General features: G+C 48.7%; 11 protein-coding genes; 3 read left to right on the forward strand and 8 right to left on the reverse strand.

Annotated features, from left to right (window-relative positions):
- Window positions 1-176: 176 nt before the first annotated feature.
- Window positions 177-1391, reverse strand: FFUJ_14775 (related to CSR1-phosphatidylinositol transfer protein; the record flags this gene model as incomplete). XM_023576758.1 has 2 exons in its annotated part: window positions 177-619; window positions 674-1391. 2 exons carry the CDS (start codon window positions 1389-1391, stop codon window positions 177-179), a joined length of 1161 nt encoding a protein of 386 aa, XP_023429842.1.
- Window positions 1392-2946: 1555 nt separating this feature from the next.
- On the reverse strand, window positions 2947-3558 carry FFUJ_14776 (uncharacterized protein; the record flags this gene model as incomplete). XM_023576759.1 has 2 exons in its annotated part: window positions 2947-3288; window positions 3343-3558. The coding sequence occupies 2 exons, from the start codon at window positions 3556-3558 to the stop codon at window positions 2947-2949; spliced, it is 558 nt and encodes a 185-aa protein (XP_023429979.1).
- A 306-nt stretch (window positions 3559-3864) lies between these two features.
- On the reverse strand, window positions 3865-5413 carry FFUJ_14777 (uncharacterized protein; the record flags this gene model as incomplete). XM_023576760.1 has 3 exons in its annotated part: window positions 3865-4073; window positions 4130-5265; window positions 5325-5413. 3 exons carry the CDS (start codon window positions 5411-5413, stop codon window positions 3865-3867), a joined length of 1434 nt encoding a protein of 477 aa, XP_023429980.1.
- A 437-nt stretch (window positions 5414-5850) lies between these two features.
- On the forward strand, window positions 5851-6835 carry FFUJ_14778 (uncharacterized protein; the record flags this gene model as incomplete). XM_023576762.1 has 2 exons in its annotated part: window positions 5851-6160; window positions 6219-6835. 2 exons carry the CDS (start codon window positions 5851-5853, stop codon window positions 6833-6835), a joined length of 927 nt encoding a protein of 308 aa, XP_023430024.1.
- Window positions 6836-8806: 1971 nt separating this feature from the next.
- FFUJ_14780 (probable Putative endoglucanase type F) lies at window positions 8807-10065 on the reverse strand (the record flags this gene model as incomplete). XM_023576763.1 has 3 exons in its annotated part: window positions 8807-9561; window positions 9612-9938; window positions 9993-10065. The coding sequence occupies 3 exons, from the start codon at window positions 10063-10065 to the stop codon at window positions 8807-8809; spliced, it is 1155 nt and encodes a 384-aa protein (XP_023429843.1).
- Window positions 10066-11797: 1732 nt separating this feature from the next.
- FFUJ_14781 (related to monooxygenase) lies at window positions 11798-13264 on the reverse strand (the record flags this gene model as incomplete). The annotated part of the gene is made up of 1 exon (XM_023576764.1): window positions 11798-13264. One exon carries the CDS (start codon window positions 13262-13264, stop codon window positions 11798-11800), a length of 1467 nt encoding a protein of 488 aa, XP_023429844.1.
- A 709-nt stretch (window positions 13265-13973) lies between these two features.
- On the reverse strand, window positions 13974-15122 carry FFUJ_14782 (related to acetyl-hydrolase; the record flags this gene model as incomplete). Its single annotated transcript, XM_023576765.1, has 1 exon — window positions 13974-15122. The coding sequence occupies one exon, from the start codon at window positions 15120-15122 to the stop codon at window positions 13974-13976; it is 1149 nt and encodes a 382-aa protein (XP_023429845.1).
- A 417-nt stretch (window positions 15123-15539) lies between these two features.
- On the reverse strand, window positions 15540-16616 carry FFUJ_14783 (related to a retinal short-chain dehydrogenase/reductase; the record flags this gene model as incomplete). The annotated part of the gene is made up of 1 exon (XM_023576766.1): window positions 15540-16616. The coding sequence occupies one exon, from the start codon at window positions 16614-16616 to the stop codon at window positions 15540-15542; it is 1077 nt and encodes a 358-aa protein (XP_023429846.1).
- A 626-nt stretch (window positions 16617-17242) lies between these two features.
- FFUJ_14784 (uncharacterized protein) lies at window positions 17243-19098 on the forward strand (the record flags this gene model as incomplete). XM_023576767.1 has 4 exons in its annotated part: window positions 17243-17302; window positions 17368-17967; window positions 18015-18149; window positions 18202-19098. The coding sequence occupies 4 exons, from the start codon at window positions 17243-17245 to the stop codon at window positions 19096-19098; spliced, it is 1692 nt and encodes a 563-aa protein (XP_023429847.1).
- Window positions 19099-19225: 127 nt separating this feature from the next.
- FFUJ_14785 (uncharacterized protein) lies at window positions 19226-20467 on the reverse strand (the record flags this gene model as incomplete). XM_023576768.1 has 2 exons in its annotated part: window positions 19226-20024; window positions 20079-20467. 2 exons carry the CDS (start codon window positions 20465-20467, stop codon window positions 19226-19228), a joined length of 1188 nt encoding a protein of 395 aa, XP_023429981.1.
- A 748-nt stretch (window positions 20468-21215) lies between these two features.
- Window positions 21216-22949, forward strand: FFUJ_14786 (related to isotrichodermin C-15 hydroxylase (cytochrome P-450 monooxygenase CYP65A1); the record flags this gene model as incomplete). XM_023576769.1 has 3 exons in its annotated part: window positions 21216-21437; window positions 21499-22292; window positions 22343-22949. The coding sequence occupies 3 exons, from the start codon at window positions 21216-21218 to the stop codon at window positions 22947-22949; spliced, it is 1623 nt and encodes a 540-aa protein (XP_023429848.1).
- Between the last annotated feature and the right edge of the window lie 67 nt (window positions 22950-23016).

The raw sequence follows: 23016 nt of genomic DNA on the forward strand, positions 1-23016 counted from the left end.
ACGAGGGTTCAGATGATAGCGTCGGGCCGTAACGTTTCAAGTAAGGGATTGCACTGACAGGTCTAGATGAGGAAACATGTTGGCAAGACAAGAATTGAGGTCAATTGAAGTTGAGTGCGGAAAAAAACAAGCTTACTACGGAATTGAATACGAATAACAATAACGCTCTAAACTAATTATCGCGCTGCCTTGAAATCAACACCTCCAACCCTATTGACCACTCCCGCTCGGTGGTAGTAAGTACCAGACCTAACGTATGGATCCAACTTCCAGTAGTTCATCTGTAGCAATTGAATTACCTCATCTCGCCTCTCGTGCGCTTCCTTTCCAGCGTCTGTATCGGGATCTGTGCCAATCCAATCAACAGTCGACCGATTGAACGAGTCAATCAATTCCTGTCGCTCAATCTGTATCTTTATCTTCTTCTCCTCAGACTGCATCCTCTCGTTCTCAGAGGGAACAGGCTCTATATATTTGTACTCCCAGGGATCTTCACCACCATAAGACTTCTGCAGGTTCTCCTTGGCGATGAACTTGAGAAGGCCCTTGGTACCGCTGGTGAAGTGGACCTTTGATGCCACGACAGGGTCAAGCCAGTGCTTGATGACGGTCCAAACGCCTGGAAAGGATTAGCATGTAAATAGAGTTAGAGGTGGCAGAGTGTCAAGCTTACCCCAAAATACGAATGGCGCATTGTGCACAAGCACTACCGAGAGGGTTTCGGGGTAGCGCTTCTCAAGAATATCGACGAGGAACTTGACGACATGAAAGTCCATGTTGCGAAGACCAAAGCCTGTGAGATCGAAGATCAGGCAGACCTTGTCTTGCGGCTCTCTTGCCATGACCCTCAACGTCTCGATATTGTGCAAGACATATTCCTCCATGGACTCGGCAGATTGTTTGTGAGGATCGTGAAGGCGGACTCTGATGACATAGACGGGATAGTTGTCCTTGTCGGTTCCTCGGACGTAGCTCTTGCCAGAGCGATACTGCGCCATGAATGACTCCTCATCAGTAGTGAGTGTCTTCTTCAGACCGACAGCTTCGCCGCCTCCGACAATGGTCTTCTGAATCTGTCGCTCGTCGCGCCAGTTGAGAGCAGAGACAGCCATGTCAACGGCCTTGTTGACATCCCAGTCGCGCGCTCGAAGAAAACGAAGGAGCGTGGTATCGGGATGATCGGCCATGATTGACTCCCAGAGATTCCGTGAGAAATGATCGGAATCTTTGTTCTTGAGGTGTTGGAGGTATTCGTCTGTGTTGTCTGGCGCATCATGGGTGATGTTCTCATTTCCGCATAATCGCAGAATATGGACCCAAGCCTCTTGGAGGCTCTTCTTTTGCTCAAGGGTGAGGTTGCCCCTGGTGCCTGGCTCAGATGAAGAAGGCATTGTGATATCGAGTGTGCTGACTGATGAGAATGAGTGGTTTAGAAAGCAGGTAAAGAGCTCGTTCATGAAGAACTTACGATGTGATGATCTTTCCAAAAACTCCAATTTTTAAGAAGTCGTCCAGTTATCAGTCTTGCGATGAAACAAGCAAACATGAAACGGATCACGGCGTCGTTGACATCAGCAATGTGAAGATGGGCTTCCTCGGCATGGAGTGGAACTAGATAAGCTAAACTAAACTAGAGGCGCGATGATCAATTTGGGGACAGGTCGGAAGGTGGTCCTGAATTGGGAAACGAGCAAAAGAGCGCTATGACATTCCTAGATTGTGCCCATCCATCTCGTCCTTCGGCAATGCGATGCTCGCAAGCCATGGCATCTGGGGCTAATGCACCCCGCACGAGAACTTAGAAGGCCCCAGACGGGAACAAAAAGACGTCACACGCGAGCTTTACCGAATTGCGGGGTTAGATATTGCGCTATTTGGGGACAAATTCGAGGATCAAGCTGGGAAATTGAGCATCTCGATCGAGTTTAGCTGAGGGAATCGTGGTTTGGGAGCCTGGATTGGTGAACTGAGTTGGACTGGCGTGAATGTGGCTGCTTCTTGACAGTTGAGCTATCCCATCCATCCACCCCACCTATGCATGCACATCGCACAGACTAGATTTGGAATCGACATGTCTGAGAGCCCATTCAAGCAAACTATCGCTTCCTTAAAGTTCTGACCGACATCGACCACTTTCACTTCTTCTATCGATCCTAATTTGGGTAACTCTGATCAACACTCTTCGGTCGATTTCCGTTATCTTATCGTCGTGGCTGTAACGAGACTTGCGAGCGTTGGCCACCTTGAGAATAGCTTACCCTGAAGTCTGCAATCCGCCGCCATACGGTACGTGACTTTATTTGCTTCACATCGTTTGGTAGGAGGGCACCGTGGCAGTAGTGCATGCGGAACGTTGAATAAATTGGTTTACATATTGCAAAGATTGGTATGTAGTGCACAGTCCAATTCACATACTGGTATTTTGATCCTAACTCTTTGGTTGTGACACGGGCGGTCCATACTAAGGACGATGCTCGATTTTGGAGTACTCGTGCTTATTTAGCTATCATTCTCTTTTCGCATCCTGTATGACTAATACTTTATCTATAAGCTGCTTATGGCGTTGAACTAGATACTGCAATTAACTGTTATTATTTGGCATAGATTTATAGCCAACGAAATTATGATAAAAGACATCCTGCAAGCCTATTCTCCTAATAAAAATGACATGCTGTAGGGTATTTCTAAAACATCTAGGACGTTGGCTCGATATAACAGTATTCGCATACCTATAAGATTACAGTAAAACCCTTGTAGATAGTATAATTAATTCAATAAAACTTCTGATATTTTGGCGAAATCCTTGCCCAAGTTGAGGATATCGCAAGATAGCCCTAAAGAGTTCTACGTCATTAGATTTCATATCATGCTCCCCAAATCTTATATAGACTGGGAGTTCATTTAAAGTCGAAGCGTTGCAAAAACAAAAGTAGACTCTGTAGCTATCTAAATCAAGTCAAAGTTGAACCCAGACTCATACTGAGAGAGCTCTTTTTCTGTCCAAAGGACTTGGTGAATCGAAGCATGCAGTGCAATCAACCCAGCATGCGGCTTATCCTTCCTAACCGCATAAAGTAAATCGACAAGTCTACCAGGCTGCGCATCCACAAAGACCTTGAAATAGGAGTTGACAGGCCTAATATAGAGGCGAGTTCCAGCAGGCAACGAAACCACTTCATCGGAGCCCATACGTGAAGAGTCAGTCTCGCTTATCGTGATCTCGAGATTTCCATCAGACACATAGAAGCAGTAGTCTACATCTGGGAACTGAATTCTACCAAACAGAACCTGACTAGTTAGAACCTTCGAGGGTAGTAAGGCTATATATATTCACAGATTCACACTCGGCGACATATGGACGGACTCATCCAGACCCCGAAACATGTGTTGAAATCCAGCAGGAGTGATTATACTGAAGATCTCGGTAGGATCATTGATGAACTGATACGCATGAACAGCGTTCTTGAAGTGATCAGGATGATGAAAATGAGCGTAGGTATTTTTACTTGCTGGCCACACTGGCGTAGCCTTCGGGGTTGAGGATTCTGCACTGGTCATTGAGCCAGACCTTCAATTGGCCCCTGATGCAGAGGAAATCATGGTGGCTATATTTGTGATAATAAGTTGGCACATGAGTGGAAAAGGCTGACCAGTGACCACCGCTTGTGAGGACGGTGAACTTGCCATCCGTTTCCTTTGGCCACGAGCAACTGAAAAGGTGCCAGAGCACTTGATTCTCTATTTAAAGGAGTGACGAGGGCCGCTCTCTGATACCTGTGCTCAAGTCTGCTAATGCCATAGGTAGCAGGGTGTTGCCTAATGCTTGTTATGAGGTAGCTTTCACCTTGACCTTGAATCTATTCCTCATGATTGTGATTCTTGCCTTTGAGAAGGTGTATGCCCGGCGTCCCAATCGGCCTGCCGTTGTTTCTCTCTCTTCAACTCCTCCTTGCGTAGTGCTTGGGGAAGTTTCTGAATTTCTCGCTCGTTACGATTTCTCTTCACCTCCTCATCCTCTATGGTCTGTTCCCAAATGTCTCGCCCATATGTGGGCTCTTGGCGTACCTGCCGAGCTATCCCAAACAGGTCAATCCAATGCTAATAGGTTGGAATAGTTAGGATAACTTACCGGGGCGACCAAATATTGATCGCAGCTTGGCTCGCAAAGAGTCCTCTCTAATCTTCACTCTATAAATAGCACTCTTTGATCTCTCAACAGCGCTCCGTTGTTTTTGACTATGCTCTTGATCCGTTATGAAAAGGTCGCGAAACGTGGAGAATACCTTATGGTCAAACACAAACTGACTGCTCAGAATCACGTCGAAGGGCAGGTTTTCCATGACCAGTAGATCGTAGAGTAGTGTGAGTTGCTGTCTTTTCTCAGTTGATCTTTTGAGCCTAGTAAGCGCCCTTGCTAGATCTTCAGCACGAAATATATAATCAACGAGATCGTACTCTAGGCATGGTCCTTGCATTTCAACTGTGGGCGGAATATCGAAGCCCAGCTCAGCATCTAAAACCATGCCATCTGTCCAGGCTGATGAGCCATCGGCTAACTGAACTAGTCTCCGGAGCTCAGTGTAAACGTAGAAGCCGTGCGCGTGGGCAAAGTCTCTGGAGAGAAGCATCAGATCTGAACCAGTGTCTGGAAGAGAAAGTGCATCTTGTCCATTGACTGTGCATGGGATGAGCTCTTGTATCGGACCATCGTGGCTCTCGTCTTCACTATCTGCCAGAAAGAAGACACGAGAACCAGAGATGAGACATGGACGCACTCGCTCTTGAATTCGCTTAGCATGAGTCGATAGAGTGTTTGTGGCGTTCAAGAACCCTTTCCCCAGAATGACATCCTCAGGGCACTGAGGAAGAACATGGAAGACGCAGGTGTGTTGATCCTGCTCTCCCTGAAATCTGAAGTTGGCTTCCACGATGCCGATGGTTCGGGACTGTTGGCCATTTGGCAAACGAAAGGAGCGTTCTTTAGTCCTTGTGATGGAAAGTCCATGGACGGTAGCAAAGCTTTCTGATATGGTGTTGAGGCTAGAGCCCGTGTCGGGGAAGGCCAGCACTGGTACATCTTTGACCAGGCCAGGAACGGCATAAGACTTGATGGCGCTTAATCTCTTTCTTTCAAATTCCTGCAGCAAACTATTAATTGAAGGGTTAAGACTGCCTAGCTGTCTCAGTGATTCGTCGTATTCTTTAAGGAGTTTTCGGATTGTCTCTCGTCTGAGGGGATTTTGGAATCTCTCTTGCCTAGTCCACCTACGGTTCATCATTTTAGCTCACCACCATCTTAGCGCACTTGGATTTCTTTTCCTTACTGATTAATTAACGGGGGCAATGCCTGCTGGCGCCTTCCAACTTCCTCGAGTAGTGTGATAAGGCCTACGGCTCCAAAGGCTTCCGCCATGTCAGCTATGATAGGTCACGTTTCAATAACCTCCTCGGTTACAGGATAAAGGGAGAAGACTCGGAAAATACTGAGGTTAAAGAACCCTCAAAAGGTTGGGCAGGATCAAACACGTATGTTTATGCGCCCAATCGAGTCGGCCAGCCATTGACGTCAGGCTGCCTCGTGTAACAACTTACGTGGCTGTGAATCTATCTTATGTCCAATCAACAACGCCTGAAGCTGCATGCATCACTCGTGCGGCCTGTGTCAATCAAGCATGATGTCAAACAGTCAGGCTCCAGTTCGCTGATTTCGAGGCGGAGGCCTCTTACGGAATAATGCATCAAATCATTCTTCCCTGTTTGACTGGTTTGTGCTGTATTATTGCAGTATTTTAACTCTGGTGGTGTGTGCTTCAACTGCCCAAAACACAGATCATCTCAACAGCTTCAACCATGACGCATCCGACAGGTTTCGAGAAGTTAGCGGCCTGGACAGCCAGCATTCCGGACTATGAAGGATTTGTCTTTCGTCGATTTGACCGCTTGAGCGCACGTAATCTTCAACATCTAGAAAGCGAATTAACATTCCTTGAGACAAAGTTGGACGGCCTAGACCAGGAAGCCGCGGCATCGAGCGACGTCAACTCGTTACGAACGCGCTACAACTGGGAAACGTTCGAGGAGTTATCAAAAGTTCAGAACAGTCTCACTGCAGAACGCATGGAGGCTTCTAAGAATATCAGCCGTAAGCTCAAAAACTATTGTAAGTTCATTGCCACGACCGGAATAAATGCGGTCCAACTTGCGATTAACTGATCAAGATGAGATGCTTGTCCTGCAGTCAAAAATTGCAGCAATGGAGCAGCCCGACAAACTACAGCTTGCAGTCGTCCGGAAACATTTCAATCATGGGATTCATCCCACTGAGTTTCTTCCAAATGGACGTCGAAATTTGGAAGGGCAGGACTATTTTCGGCTTGACAAGGATAGGGAACTTGTGGCTCTCAATCCAACCTCTGATAAAGATCTTCTCTCACGATTTCTACGTCGCCACCCTGGTATGCTCAAGGTAAGACTGACTCTCTACCAAGCTCCGTATAGGAGCTGGCGCTATGTCAAGCTCGCTAATCGCACACAGTCTGAGACACTCTCTACTGGGGAGGAATATTTTGACGAGAAGTATATAAGCTTTGCTGTTTCTATCGTCAGCATTGCTTTAGCGGCGATCCTTCTTCTCGGTGCTATTATTTCACTACGCCTCGTTCAAGACGAAAAGGCTCGCATCGGAATGATCGTAGGCTTTACAGTACTCTTTACCGCGAGCGTCAGTTTTCTTACCAACGCAAAAAGGGCAGACATCTTTGCGTCTGGTGCCGCATATACTGCGGTGCTAGTTGTGTTTGTATCAGGGGACTTGGGAGGGTCGAGTGAGTGCTAGTCTATACTAAGTGTCGCACATAAAACTCCAAAATCTACAATAGGGTATTTTTAACACTTAGTTGGCAGGCTAGACTGCACTTAAAAATGTCACGGCTAGTTTAAGGGGATTGTAGTATTAATTTTACTGCTTTTAGTATTTATATTACTAAACTTAAACTTAAGTATTGTATTTAAAAATATAATTAGTACTTAATAAAATTATATCTCGTAATCAAGAATTACATATTATATCTTAAACTATTTTTATTTTAATTTAAGTTGGCTTATTTATATAATTAGATATTTATACTTATAGATAGTATGACTTCTTATATATACAGTTTTATGCTTAGTGGCCTCTCTCAGATATAAGTCCAACAGCATCGCTATCAGACAGAGGTTTTAATACCATCTGTCTCGGTCTCGGCTTTCACATCGGTCTTTCGATTTTGTGCGTACTGAGCGAAACCAATAGTTGGCCAAAAGTGTGCTCCGGGACCTATGGCCCGTTATTGCGGGTCACGAACGCCTTTCCCTCAACGGCGGTAGTCATTTTCGGGAACCGAATTTAGCAGTAGTCACTGTTTCAAGGCTCAACGGTCAGCGTTTGGTGCTCGGCTGCCGCTTACTCATCGTCGGATGTCGGGTAAGGGCATCGTGATATATGTGAAGTTTGGATATATGAAGACGAGATTCCGGATGCGAAAGCCGAGAAAGAATGTCCAATAGTACTGCATAAGTCACAATTTCTTACGATCACAACACAAGTCAATCAAGCATCTTCCGAAATGGACCAACTCTCTTCAATTCCCTATTCAATTGCAGAAAGTGTTGAACCAACCTTGAAGATTTACCTAACGCTTCTCAACAAGAACGCAACTGCCATAAATGAACTCTGAGAAAAGTCTTCTCTTATGGCCCAACCCTCCGAAACAACCTAGATATCTATTATCCTGCCAACAATCCCACTGGGGCTGGGTACCCTGTCTCCATCTATACATATGGAGGCGGCTTTACTCGAGGAGACAGAGCCTCTTGAGATCATCTACTCTACCGAAACCTTGGACATTTCTTTGCCGAGAAGTGCGGATTTGTCACTGTCATTCCGGATTATCGTCTTGTTCCAGAGGCGAGGTTTCCTTCTGGTGGACAGGATATCGAGATGGTTGTAAGTGGCTCATGGACAACAATGACAAAATCGGAGGTCCGCAATCAAGGCCCTTGTTCATGATGGGCAACTCTGCTGGTGCCGTTCATCTCTGCACATTCTTGTTGCATCCTTCTTTTGCTGAGCTTCGGGGCAAGATCACGAGTGACAGCGACGCTTGCCGCCTGAGGCTTAAGGCTGCTGTCTTTTGCTCGATTTCAACGTCATTCCACAACCCCCGCCTTACCGAGTTCCTGTTCTTGCAACCTACTATGGACAAACAATGGAGCAGGATTGTCCCCTCGGACTTCTTGAGGCTTGTAACAAGAACAAGGCTGTCTCAGATGCTGCACCTGGGGTCCAGTTCCTTCTGCTATATGGCTCCCTTGACCCCGAAGATGAGATTCTAGGTTGCAACAAGGAGTTTATTGAGCTATGGCGATCGAGCACGGGAAGCTCGGGTGTAGAGCTCGAAGTTCAGGTTATGGATGGCCATAATCATATCTCGTCTCCACCAGCTCTCGGTACTAATATTTCGAGAGAAGAGGTCTAGGGTTTTAATGTTGCTGGATTTTGCAACACGGCTGCTCGAAGTTGAGACGGGATCTTGATCTCAACTGACCCTGGTGTGATAAGAGGTAATAGCCGCACCTGGGGGTTCAAGAATTTAGGTGGAATATTCAGGCACTGAGGACGTAGCAAGTGACTTCCATTCTGCTAAATATGTACGTGAGAAATAGATATATACAATCGAGCCATTCCCTTGAGTTTCATTCTACCACCAACGCGTTATCCAACTGGGACATTTTGTTGTATGATCTAGCAACATACATCAACAATAGCTTACAGAGCGTTAACCAAGGCGTTGAAAGCAGCCTTGGGCTGGTAGTTGCTGTCAAACAGGAGAGGGTTGTCGCCAGGTCGCCACGAGTCCTTGTCAGAAACACCCCAGACGGTGATGCCGACACACTTGGAAACGGCAAGGCAACCGTTCATGACAGTGAGGAAGTCATTAGCACTGGCACCGGCAATATCAAGCTCAGTGATAGCAATCTCCTTGACGTTTGAGGCAGCAAGGGCCTTGAGAGCATTAGGGACGCCAGAAGCTGGGTTCCAGCCACCAGGAGCAGCAAGATGCCCCTGAGAACCAATGCCATCGATGGGAATGCCAGCAGCCAACCACTTGTTGACGTGAGCGACCATGCCGTTGGTCACCTTAGCGTAGTTAGCAATGTCGAGGTTATAGTCGTTGATGTAGAGCTTGGCGTTGGGATCAGCGGCGCGGGCAGCGCGGAAAGCAATTCCAACAAAGTCCTCACCGAGAACTCGGCTGAAGACACTGTCGCGGAGGTTACCGTCCTCAGCGAAGATCTCGTTGACAACATCCCACTGGAGGATCTTGCCCTTGTAGCGGGTGACCATGGTCGTAACGTGGTTCTGAATGACCGAGGTGAGGGTGGAGCGGTCGTTGATGTTCTGAACCCACTGAGGAAGCTGGGAGTGCCAGAGGAGAGTGTGGCCACGGATGAGCTTGTTGTTCGCAATGGCGAAGTCAACGACCTTATCGGCATTGGTGAAGGTAAAGGAGTTTCGAGAAGCTATTCATCATCAGATCTACATTTTTTCTTTTTGGTGAATGGAACCTTACGCTCAATGGCATCCCACTTCATGCTGTTCTCACACGTCACTTGGCCAAACTGGGCCTTGACAATGTTGATCAAGGCAGTGTTGCTCAGGTGGTAGTGGTCGATCTCAGTACCGAAGTACTGCTTACCCTTGGCCTTGAACTTGGCGTCGAGACCAGTGCCGCCAGTACCACCAGTAGGCTGAGGAGTGCCACCGCCCTGAGTAGTTGACGAAGGCTGGGGCTCAGATCCTCCAGATCCGGGAACGCACTGATAGTACCAGTCGTTGATCTTCTGACACGTGAGGCCACTTTGGCAAGTTGTAGGACCGGTCCAACCATTGCCACCGCCTGTGAGAAGTTTTAGCTATCGAGTGTCGACTCATCCGAGCTGCTGTAACGTACACTGTCCCCAAACGGGAGACTGGGCTAGGGCGGATGCGGGAGCGAGAGCGAGGAGAAGTGAAAGGGTATGCATCTTGACTAATCTCAGTGAGCTGATGCTTCGAAGCAGTAGATACTGTCTGAAGATATCGAACGCAACGTCAAAGGGTGACTCCCATCCTTATATATAGCTTTAATATAGCATCCTACATGGCACATTCGCCCCCGGCTCTATATAATCGTAAATCCTGACCAATCCGATCGACTCATCGTGTTTTGCCGGGAAATTGGCATGTCTGGGGTTATAGAGCCATATGTGCGGAGAACCAAGCTCCGAAGGAGGCCCATTGAGGAAATGTCGGAGCATCACCAAGTTTGTCGTCAACGCCCCAAACAGAAAGCTGCGATGGCGTCCCCCGCAAATATGGGTCGCTGTTTAATTGTGCAGCGGATAATATTGTTTTCAGATCGAGACCTACTACGAATGGGGGAGGGTTTCTTAATGCGTGCTGATATTACGTCCCTTTCTGGGACTAGATGGCAAGCTGGGGGCTGTAACATCAAAATTGTTATTCAGAGGTCTGCGGGGAATGGATCTTGAATTTAGCCGATCACCGAAAGTCTTCCTCTATTGTTTGAAGCTTTGCTGGATTTGACGTATATTGGCAATATTATAGCATGATCCGATTAGCGAGCATGGCAAAGACTCCCGATATTCCGAATCATTTAATCTGCCTATACCTAGCCCGAGCTAGCCACGTACCGGAGTACGGAGACACTTACCGAGTAAGTCATTGTAGACGATAGAGTCGATATGTATGCGACGGCTGTCTCTCTGAGAATCTATACCTGTCCAGGCGAGCACCTTAGATCGAGGGGAGTTAAGCTTACTTGGTTAGCTCTCGCCGTGGATGACCGTAAAGCTGTCTAACGCAGACCAATTCACTTTCTTACAGATTCTTCAAGCGTCAACGAAGTGCCATGTCTCTTGCCGAGCCTGCCCAGAGATGGGTTAGGTTGCATCCAACTCCAACGCAGGATGCGGAGGATGCTATTTGTGAACCGATTTGGCAGAATTGGATCAGCTCGTCCGGCTAATCACCGACAACCCTTAGAAATCTGACATCCACGTGGTGGCATGACTGCTGAGATCTAGGCGCTCCTATGGATTGAAGCCAAGAGCTGGGCTTTCCATGCGCGCAACTTGGAATGCACTGAGGGTCGCAAAGGAGGGTGTACATGAACGGTGATCTTTCCCTGTCAGTTTTCTTTGAGGCAAAGTTGTGTGCTTGTTATTAGACTGCCTGGTCGATGGTAAGTCACTGAACTTAATGAACTTAGTGGTTTATAGACGATGTGACTCAGAGCCTGGATAATGCTATTCTTAAGTTAGATGATGTTGTTCATAACTTGGACTGGGAATCATAAAGAGCTACGCTAAGATAATGGAAGTAGATTAACAACTTGATAGTAACTATAGTTTTCTATATAGTCGTAGTTGAAGGGCTCCATGCACCCATGTATATGATCTGATGTTGAAATGCTTACATACTCTTCCGTCTCCGCTTCAGGTGTCCACGATTAACTTCCCGCTGACTCAGACATGTACCAGTTCACACTGACCCTAACGATGAAACCATAAGCATGAACCGTGTAATGCGACTGGTTAGGATCTCTTCTAATTGCTTACAGGCGTGGAACGGTAACATTAGATCTGTTACTACGGTAGCGTGAGACATCACGGTGAATCTGGTGCAAAGCAACGAAAACAAGTTGGTATTTACTAACGAAAAACGAAAGGCTATTCTTGATACATAAGACTATGATCACAGGTACTCCAACCCCGTAGAGATATCTCCCCATCTCGCGCCAGCCATATCCACAAAGTAATTCGACTTCGGACTCCACAGACCCGTGCCGCCCTTGGGGAACACAGAGCTAGCAGTCTTGAGATATGTCGATGACAGGCTCATCATTGGCTTCACTGGCATACCACTTGAGGAAGAAAGACGTGGGACCACAACGCTAGTCTTGCTCTGTGTCATCTTCTTCAGAATGCGCACAAACAGTCTCGCGCTGACATCGGCACCAAGTGTCCACGATGCATTCTCATAGCCGAACATGAAAAGCAGGTTTGGGACATCCTGGAGCATCACGGTCTTCCATGCGAACTTGTCGGCAACGTTGAAGGGAACGTCGTCGACGCTGAACTTGATACCTCCACCGAAACGAACCTTCAGACCAGTTGCTGTGACGATGAGGTCGGGATGTAATGAAGCTCCAGACTCAAGCTCAATGCTCTTCTCGGTGATAGTCTTGATCTTATCCGTCACGACATTTGCTTTACCCGAGCGAATAGCCGCGAAGAAATCACCGTCCTGACTGGCGCAGAATCGTTGCTCCCAGGGGTTATATCGAGGCTTGAAGTGAGGGTCCCAGCTGACATCGGGAGGAAGATTCTTGATGGTGACATACTTGATGAGCTTCTTGGCCAGACCTGGGCACGACTTGCAAAACACGTTGGTAAGATAGCTTCGGACCAGCCAGAGGAGTCTGTTGAGGAATAGAGCGATGCTGGCGGGGAAAACAGTCAAGAGCAGACGTGTGAAGAAGCTGCTTGATGGGAGAGGGAAGATGTAGCCTGGACTTCTCTGCAACATGGTCACACGCTTGGCTTTGTCGGACATGGATGGAAGGATCGTGACGGCTGTAGCTCCACTGCCAATGATGACGACCTCCTTGTTGGTGTAATCGTAGTCCTCGGGCCAGAATTGAGGGTGGATGACCTTGCCTTGGAACTTCTCAATTCCAGGAATCACAGTCTGAAGAGGGGTCTGGTAATCATAGTAGCCAGTACCGAGGAGTAGAAATCGGCTGCGGAAGGTAACAGGTTTCTCATCACCAGGTCGCGTAACCTGAAGCTGCCATCGCCTCTCCTTAGAAGACCAGTTGGCTTCTGAAACGGAGTGCTTGTAGCAAATATGGTGGTCGATACCAGTCGAGCGTGCCGACTCGATCATGTAGTCCTTGATCTTATCACCCGGTGCTAGCGACTGGTCATGCTTCCAGGGACTCCATGGGAAGCCAAAGGTGAAGATATCAGAGTCGGATCGAATGCCGGGATACTTGAAGAGATCCCATGTACCGCCGATGGAGTCGCGGCCTTCGAGGATGGCGTAGGTCAAGTCTGAGGGACCTTCTGTTTGGAGACGGTAGGCGGCGTTGATGCCGGAGATGCCAGCGCCGATGATGATAACATCAAAGGTGTTGGGTTCTTCTGATTGTGGTGCCATGTTGATGAGTGTTGTCTGAGTAGTTTGTGTTGTTGATGATGCTGTCCACAGTGGACGTTGAAGACCTATTTTGTACAAAGACGACAATGAAGGAGTCTGAGTGATTGGCACTCCGTTGGATCAATAAACAGTCCGCGGGCAGACGAAAGATAGCAAACCTCGGTACTTTAACGATAGCAATCAGGGTCTCGCGTCACAGCTCCTCGAATGAGTAGCTAAGTTATGGTTAAGCTTCCGAGTCCGACAGGCGACAATATGAACCCATCCTTCCGCCCCCGCGGGACCCGTCTCCGATAAAGACACAAATCTTTCATGACAACTAACTAGAGGAATAACGTCATGCTTGGGCTTTGACTGGGGGGCGAGCCAAAGTGTTGATCGCAAGCTAAACTCCATACAGAAATTTCGCGTTGAGGGTTCTCGAGATTGTGGGGTAGCCTCGGCATGCCCCCCAGTGATCGTCTTCATGGAGGGGAGACGCCAAAACTATGTACTACCGAGAGAATCACGCGACGGACCAGGCAAGACTTGTCAAATCTGCAAAGCTGATCATCTTGGCTCCGAAGAGGGGTAGATCACTAAAACAAATGACGAAATGTTTCGAGCTTCATTAGGAATTTACATGTGAAATTTGTTGAGCTATGTAGATCTTGTAGAAACTTCGATATCATTCTGCCTCTGGCCCGCGCCCTCCATCACGAAAAAGAGATTATGCATAGCTTCGTAGATTCAACCCCGCACGATGATTCAAGAAACGCCTCGCATGCTCAGCTGCCTTCTCTGCCTCGGCTGCAAAGTCAATCCTGTCGCCGAGCAGGATAATGTCATGAGGGCAACCTTCCGAGATGTCCAGGTACATTGGCCAGCCATTCTTCTTGTAGCGTGCGACAAAGTTGGTGATGTCGTCGCATAGAACTTCGCCGCCGCCGGCGTTGACGTAGACTGGGAAAGGCTTCTCAATCTGGAAGGGATGGCGTAGAGGAGACAGGTATGGACTGGCTGGGTCAATTGCGCCAAAGCCAGAGACTGTCGTTGCGCCCCAGCGCGCAAAGTGCATGTTGAGATAATCCGTCTTGTAGTTGGGTGATTGAGTCGCATCTTGTTCCAAAGCGCCGGCGACATCCGTCCAAGGTGACCAGAGAGCCATTGCGCGTGGGAATGGGACCTCGTCAATCTGACCGTACTCATGAATGTAGCGGACCAAGGCGAGAGCCAAGTTCGCGCCAGCTGAGTCGCCTGAGAATATGATCTGGTCGGCAGGAATGCCTCGTGTCTTGATGAGATGAAGATATGCTGTAAGTGCATCCTGAAGAGGAGCGGGAAACTGCCCATTCTTGCTGCTGGACAGTCGGTAGTTGGGCGAGCAGACATGCGTAGCACCCATATGCTTAATGAGAGTCTTGGCTGTGAAGCCAGTATCTTCATCACGACCATTGCCAATTACAAAACCGCCGCCATGAAAGTGCAAGACGACCACCATCCCAGGGTGAACGATGCTAGCAGGCGGTGGTCGTGCTGGCGTCCATGTCATGCCCAATTGCGCAGGCTGAACCGTGTAATCCGAGCAAATTCCCCTGTATAACTTTGGCGATCGTGGAGCGACGACTTCGAACCGGTTCTTCTCTTTGCCTTGGTCAAACCTCATTTTGTCGCCTGATTTGGTGAGAGACCAGTAGAGCAGCAAGAGCCGGACAACGCGGACACGGACAGCTTGGTTCAGCGTCCATTTTCTGTTGGGTCGAAACCATGGGACGAGACAGAGAGAAATGTCGAATAAAAAGCGCGAAAGAAGCCATGGCGTGATTATAAATGCGTAGGTATAGCCAAATGCTGTTTTGAGTGTGCTTAATACTGCCATGATGGGTGAATCGTTCGTGTAAGTTGCTGAGACTGTTAGCGATTATTAACGTGGAGGAAAAGCGGTAGAGCGACGCCGCGGGACCCGGGGTCTTTAAGTAATTCACCTGCCTCGGCCACCGAACTTGCAGTATATTCCTGGTCAAAAAGAGAGTTCCAATTAACAGTTTACTGATCAATGCCATTTTTTATTGCATGCAATTAGTATTCGTGGTGTGATGCGGCGTCGTTTTCACTGTTCAAAATGCTGGCATGGCGCCTGAATGAGTTCTGTTCAGTACGGAGTATGGCGGTCGCATTTACTTGTGAGTGAGTCTATAAAAGTACAGAACAGCTTCTAAGCTCGTCCTAAGTTGACAGGTATGGTCAAACTACCTATGACCCTTCTAGATACAGTTGCCACCCATTTGTTTTGTTCTTAATTGCCAGCTGTCTTGCCAACGGCATCGCGAACAAGCTCTTGCAACCAAGTTGGCCATCCTCTAATGCCAGAAATGACATCCACGGACTTGGGAACAATTAATTGACCACCTCGTCGGCTCTTAATCTGAGCGACAACCTCCTTGGCGATATCATCAGCAGTCAAGAGACGAACACCGCCACGCTCCAAGCGATCCACGAAGCCCTCGACAAGAGGTGTTCGGACAAAGTTGGGATGAACCACTGTTGTCAAGACATTGGGAGCCTTGTAGAAATGCTTGATCTCACTTGCTAGCGACTCGTGGAAGGCTAGTGCGCCAGCCTTTGTGGCAGAGTAATCGGCTCCTGTGGCGAGGGCGACAAAGGATGCGATACTTGCAACAGTGATGACATGGCCCTTGTTCAACTGGATCATGCGCGGGAGGAATTGTTGCGTGGTGTACCACAAAGCCATAAGGTTGACACCCATGATCTTGCGGAGGAATGACTCCGGCATCTTGAGGATGGGCATGGGGGAAGTGATACCAGCGTTGTTGATGAGGATTGATGGGTGGCCGAGTTCTTTGCGCACTGCGTCGGCAGCTTCAGCGACAGACTCGGTTGTAGTAACATCGCATCGATAAAAGTGAACGCGCGAGTTTGTCTGAAGTTGCTTTGGCAAATCTTGAACATCAAAGACGGCGACACGGATTCCCATTGCAGAAAGCTTCTCAACAATGCTCAGGCCAATGCCGCTCGAGCCACCAGTTACAACAGCGATCTCATTCTTCCAGTCCCAACCAGAAGCAGCTGTCATTCGCCATGAATTATGAGCCATGGTATTGAGGAACCGGTTGATGGTTCGAACGATGCCCAAGCTGAGCCATACGTATAGAACCTTCTTGACAATGGTGAGCTCCAGGGTATGTGAAGCGTGCTCTGGGAGCTTGGCGGCGATTGAGGCGAGGGCATTGCTCACGGCGTCGGGTGCAAAAGTTGCAGCGGCGAGCAATGAACCGGAGAGAAGTGGCGATAGAAGGAAGTTGCTCGCATTAGAAGCGTACGCAATAACGGGAGAGTAGAGCAGAGAAGACATGATGATTTGCACAGGGAAGAATGATGATTGAGTTGGGTCTGTGAGTCTGAGCCGAATTACTCGATTGCACATGCAAGCAAAGCTGCCACTAAATACATCTTATACAAACTAATTAAGCTCCAACGTCTTTCTCTAGCTCCATCGTCAATATCACGAGTTGGCAAAGAATGAAGCCGATCACGATGCTGTTGAAGCCGAGGCTAGATTCGCTCGACCAACGACAACTCTTGCAATCGCAAGCTTAACCAGAACAAGCCACAACGACGATCTTTTCCCTTCTCTCCACTGATTCCACTCTCCCAACGGCACTTGACCTCTGTCGCGTCGCCCTCGCCCCTGTCATCAACCACTAAACATGGACCTTAAACCCTGTTTCCAGCTTGTTAGCCCAGGTCTTTTGCGGGGTCTACCTCTCTGAACCGAGACACCAATACGTCCGTGCCATGAGAAGAAACACGCTGCCCGCCCTGAGTCTGCGTTGGCTATCTTCTTGTCTCCATTCTTCCCGCGGGCTCCGTAATTTCGTAATCGCAATTTGTTGCCCTTCCCCAGACTCTCCATCCCGTACAATCAGCTCACCCACGTTTGCGTGCTCTATCAGGATCTACTTCCTATCTTAGCCAAAGATGGTTTTCCCAGGTCGCTTTAGCTCAGGTTGTCTGCGGTGTCGCCAGCGAAAGGTCAAGGTGAGTAATGCTTTCGTTCTGATTGAGCGATATCTGTTCTGTTCTAATCTGTTGTCTCTGCGCAGTGCGACGAGGGGAAGCCGACGTGTCGACGATGCTACAACTACGGGAAGCCATGCCTTGGATATACCGACGAGTTTCATTTTAGACACTCTGCGCCAAAGGGGAGATCGCAAAGTACTTCTTCCAGCACCTCGCGCGCGTCAAAGGCGCCAAGTATAGCCAGTGCCAGCACAGCAAGTCCCCCGCAAGATGAGAAACCGCCCGAAAAGGAGCCTCCGAAGCCCAAAACACGGCCGTTGGAGGCGCCCATTCGACGGAGATCTGTAGCCATGGTTCGACACCCGACACAATCATACGATAACATGTCGCTTTGCTATTTCGTGCGTCGCTTTGTGTCGCCCGATGACGACGATGGATTTCCCGGCCATTTCAGCTTCCTACCGAGTTTGTTCGATCACTACAAGGATGGCCTCGTCGAAACAGCGACATTGAGCGTTGCCCAATTGGCTGCGTACAACCATTTGGGCAATGAAGAACTTCGGACACGGTCCTTGAGAAATTATGGACGTGTTATCAAGGGCTTGCAGCAGACTATCCAGTCTGACGACCAGGCGATGGACGACAAAGTCATCGCTACCATTCTGCTTCTGTGCACGTACAAGGTAAGTCTCACGGGACATCAATTACTTCACTTCTGACTCGATAATAGGACTTTAGTGGTGAAGGATTAGGTGATCCGAATGAACATGCTTCCGGGCTATTTTACCTGCTGGAGAAACGAGGGCCAAGTCAAATTGGTACACGAAGAGGAGCCGAACTCTTCTTGCTTGCTCTGCTGCGACTGGTAAGTCACGCGACAAGACAATCACATGCCATGGCACTGACTCAAATGATAGCAAATCTATTCATTCTTGCATGGCGATGATGCATACACCGACCCCGGCGCCATAGCCACCGTCATCGGCATCTTCGATCCTCTTCTTCGAGCATTGTCCATGATGGGACGGACCCTATCGCTTCGCCATCGTCTGTGCCGACTCATGCAATCAGATCCATATCAGCCACAGGGCGCCAGCCCCTCAACAGCCTCACAGAGTAGTACCGGGACAGAAGACGAGAGGATCCTGATCCAGGAATGCTTCGACATGCTCGATGCCTTTGGCTCCTGGGATATCGAAGCAGCAGAGTACTGGCAAATGACCTTCGAGGGTCGCGGCGTTCCAACGACCCTTGGTGAGATGAGCGCTGGTAAGATGCACTACGACGCGGAGACAGCCTGCATCATCATCCTCGTCCGATCAGCTCGTCTCATCCTCCTTCAGACCATGCTTCTCTACCAGACTACATTGATACCAACGGAGGATGACGATGGGTATAGTTACAATTCATGGGCAGAAACCGTCCCCTTCCTTGAATCCGACGTCCGCAAAACCGTCGATGACATGCTCGCCGCCGTGCCATACGCCCTGGGCGATATCGACCCGAGCGGCATGCCAGCGACCATGCTCCACGACGGCGCAGCGGCCATCATCATTGTTCACTCAATTAGACTTGTCACACACTGTGTTTACACTACGCCTGAACAGACTGAAAGGGCAGCTTGTATCCTTGCTAGATTGAACTCCGCTATAGGAATCAGGTCAGCTGTCGGATTTATCCCTGGTGCTGACAACTACGGGGTACAGCCTTTTGCGACTCTTTCGCCGCCTCCTATGTTAATGTCACCGGGGCCTATGGACTGCACCGAAGAGAATTTTGTTTCGCCTGGTACCTCGGGCTTGCTTTCATCTTGATACCAGCATTTGCACGCGATTTAGGCCTGTATTAATACGTACATGGATAGTTGTCTTTCGTTCTCAAATTGGAAACCCTTACCGTATTGTCCCAAATGACTTGATCTCCTCGTGACTCATGCCCGACTTACTCAATCTTCAGTGACGAGCTGAAAAGCTCCATGCGGTCCAGCACCATGGCATCTCTTTCCCAAAGATGCCGCAACGCTGGGTAGATTGGTCCACCCAGAATCGTCCACCAAATCGTGTTGAAGCAGATGACGACTCGACTGGGAGCTCTTTGAGCCGAGTAGAGTTGGTAGCCGGTCCAGATGGCCATCGCTAGGCAGGTGCAGTATACATCCCATCGCAAGAACGAGACTACAATCTCTCTCGATTGCATCACAGAAACGGGCGGGTTAAGTAGAGCCAGGGTCGGAGGGTTCGTCAACGATGTGAGGGCGAGAATGCGATGTCCGGAAACACTTTCTGTGAGGTCCATGGAAGAAGCGAGAATTGTCCCAAATACGCCCAAGTGTACTGCAACTGTCAGGGTTGTAATGAAGCGGTATGCACGATTCATGGCCTTCCTGCAGGCTCTCGGGTCAATATGAGCCGTATTGTTGGCCTTGCCCCGGCGAGACCAACAGACCAAGCGGGATACTCGCTGTATGGCAGTCTGGTACAACGGAAAAGGTTGCCAAAGAGCCACGGCAATAAACTTGGCTTCCCTTGACACATCGAAGATCAGCGGCAGGCACAGACCAATGGTTGGTACAACGTAAGATATAATTGTCGATATCGGGAGGAGGCTCAGGTCGCACGGGTCGGCCAGTAGATATGCTTGTTGGGGGATCGTTGGTGAGAGGAGCAGTTGTAGAGTGAGATATATCGGAGCGATGATTGTTATCGTGACGGATTGAAAGACGATGCCGAATGCTCCAGTCCTGTGTTCCAAGTCAGCATGAAGCTAGCCTTCAGGTATTGAATCTTTATCTTACCAGCTCAGAATTGTTCCACGGTTGCCAAATCTCAGTCCCTCAAGAGCTATGAGATACCAAGCACCACAGAACTGCGCCGCCAAGTACACAAAAGCCAAAAGAGCCTCAAGGTCCATGCCCTTACTCTCAGGATGCTTCTTCAGCCCCTGAGCGAAGAACTCCAAGAGCAGCATCACCGGCTCATCAACTGCCTGGTAGCCAGTGAGTTTCCGAGAGATGGAATCTGACATGTCTAAAGGACATAACGAGCTTCCGTCGGGGGACTTTGCCTTTGTGATGCAGTCCCGAACAGCGTCAAAGAAGCCGTGGCGGTAAGAAGTCCCCATGCTAGCATAGCCTCCTAAGAGGGCACAGCTTAGAATGAGGCAAATGATAGACTTCGGTGCCATTGGAAAGGTTGCTTGTGAAGATGTGATGGCGATATTGCAGAGTCTGATAAGTCTGCTCAGCTCAACAAGAAGTCAACAAAACTGAAGCGTCTCGAACCTCAAACATGTTGGTCTTTTCAAGCTTCATCTTTCCTCTCATCTCTGAACCGAAAGGAAGTCCCGTTCATGCTTCAGCTGTAAAATGTTGGGAGATCCCCATCTAGTTTCGGCCTAGGTTGCGAAAACTCCTCATGTTTCGACGATGGTGTTGAAGGGAAAACAGAACTCCTCGCACATGTGAAGGGAACCTGATCGACAAAAACATGATTTAGAACCGTCCGCGGAGCCCTTCTCCACGTGCTGCTAATTACGAACCCATCTCTTGGGCTTGATGCATCTTAGAAGTTATAAGCGAGCTGCTTGCTTGATCCAGTTAAATCTTGTTGGTGGCTCGCATGCTAAACCCAATCAGGTTGCTTTTGCGATATTGATCATCGACGGTGGATTCCTATTGCAGAGTGGCATCTATGTACGCTAGTCACCAGAGGCACATGAGCGCCTTCAGTTGATGGCTTCAATGAAGATAATCATGCCATGGAAATCGTTGGGTTTCGGGGAATTTCATATGAGATGCTTACCCAACCTTTAAGTCTTAGTTTTATATGCCACCTTTAAATCATCAGCTTACTATTATTAAGGTCTACTTATCCTTAAATGAGTCCCGCAGAGGCTAGGTTCTGAATTACACAAGTTTTGCAGCTTTTTCAACATGGCTGTCGTCTCCAAGCTACTGGGCTTTCCCAGCCTGACGTTAGCTGCTGTCATCGAGTCTTTCGTCGCAATTAAAGTCTTTCCAGATTATTACGATTCAAAGAGTCACTTGGCTGCGGTATTCACTATATTGCTCGTCAATTATGCGTTCGGGATCGTTTTCTGGGGGTTTCTATACCCAGTCTTCTTCAGCCCCCTCAGACACATCCCTGGTCCAAGAGTACGCTCATCTCCCTCTTCAGTCTGTTCCCGAAATCAATCTCATATAGACGTTTCAATAGGAATATTTGAGCGCCGCTCATCGATCTATCGCTGTCAAGGACAGACCATCCGGCGATCTATTCGTAGATATTGCGAATCGATATCCCGGTGAAGACCTACTCACTCTCAACTCATTCAGAACTCACATCCTTGTGACGAACCCTCTACTTCTAGCTGACCTTCTCGTTCACAACTGTTACGACTTCACCAAACCGAAGAGAATCAGCGCCTTCCTACGACATATTCTCGGCGATGGCCTCATTATCGTTGAAGGCGAGCCTCACAAGTTTCTACGCAAGAACTCAACACCAGTCTTCCATTTCCGACACATCAAGGAGCTGTACCCCATGATGTGGGAGAAGAGCCAGTCGCTGGCTCGGGCAATACAACAAGATATGACCACGTCGAGGTCATCAGTTGTCGAGCTTAACAGTTGGGCGAGCAAGGTTACACTCGACATCATTGGCATTGCTGGTCTGGGTCGTAGATTTGATGCCGTTGAGAAGAAGAAGGATCCGCTCGCGGACATCTACGAAGGCTTGCTCGAGCCGAGTCGAGAGAAGCTCATCTTTTCTGGCTTGGCACTGGCCGTTGGTTTGCCATTTGTTCGTCTCCTTCCTTGGAAGATGAACGAAGTCTTCAACTATCTGACCGGAACGTTGAATGAGCTTTGTTACCCCATGATCCAGGAGAAGAAGACAGCCATTCTCGAGAAGGGGGATGACCACTTCGATGTCTTGTCGCTTCTCATCAAGTCGGGCAACTTTTCGGATGAGGCTTTGAAAGACCAGCTTCTGACCTTCCTGGCAGCAGGGTAAGTGATGCATGGTCACCATCAATCAGGACATAGCTGATCTTGTATAGGCATGAGACTACCTCATCCGCGATAACCTGGGCGTGCTACTTACTCACCAAGCATCCAGAATACCAAGCCAAGCTCAGAGAGGAGGTCAGAAACGGGGTGCCAGAGGATCTAGTCACCAACCCGACAGTCGACCTCGCTGGTATCCTCGAGCAGCTTCCCTACCTGAACGGCATCATGCACGAGACACTCCGACTCTACCCCACGGTTCCACTGACGATGCGCCAAGCCATCCGCGACACCCGTATCGGTGACCAGTTCATCCCTGAAGGCACAGATATTATGGTGTCAATCTGGTACATAAATCGATCAGAAGCTATCTGGGGCCCTGACGCGACGGAGTTCAAGCCTGAGCGATGGATCACAGATGATGGGAAGCCAAATCAGAATGGCGGAGCCAGCAGCAACTACAACTTCCTCACCTTCTTGCATGGGCCAAGAAGTTGCATCGGACAAGGGTTTGCGAAGGCAGAGTTGCGATGCTTGTTGGCTACTATGGTCAGGTCGTTTGAGTGGACGTTGTCTATGGATGATAAACTTGTGATGCCAAGGGGAGTGATTACGATCAAGCCAGAGAATGGTATGTATTTAGATTTAAAGGCTCTATGAGCTGCGATCAGCAAAGACATTCACGAGACTAATGATGTCATGTACTATAATTCTATCTTTTCTACTT

Source organism: Fusarium fujikuroi, chromosome FFUJ_chr04, assembly GCF_900079805.1.
Source record: "Fusarium fujikuroi IMI 58289 draft genome, chromosome FFUJ_chr04".
In the NCBI taxonomy this organism is placed as follows: Eukaryota; Fungi; Ascomycota; class Sordariomycetes; order Hypocreales; family Nectriaceae; genus Fusarium; species Fusarium fujikuroi.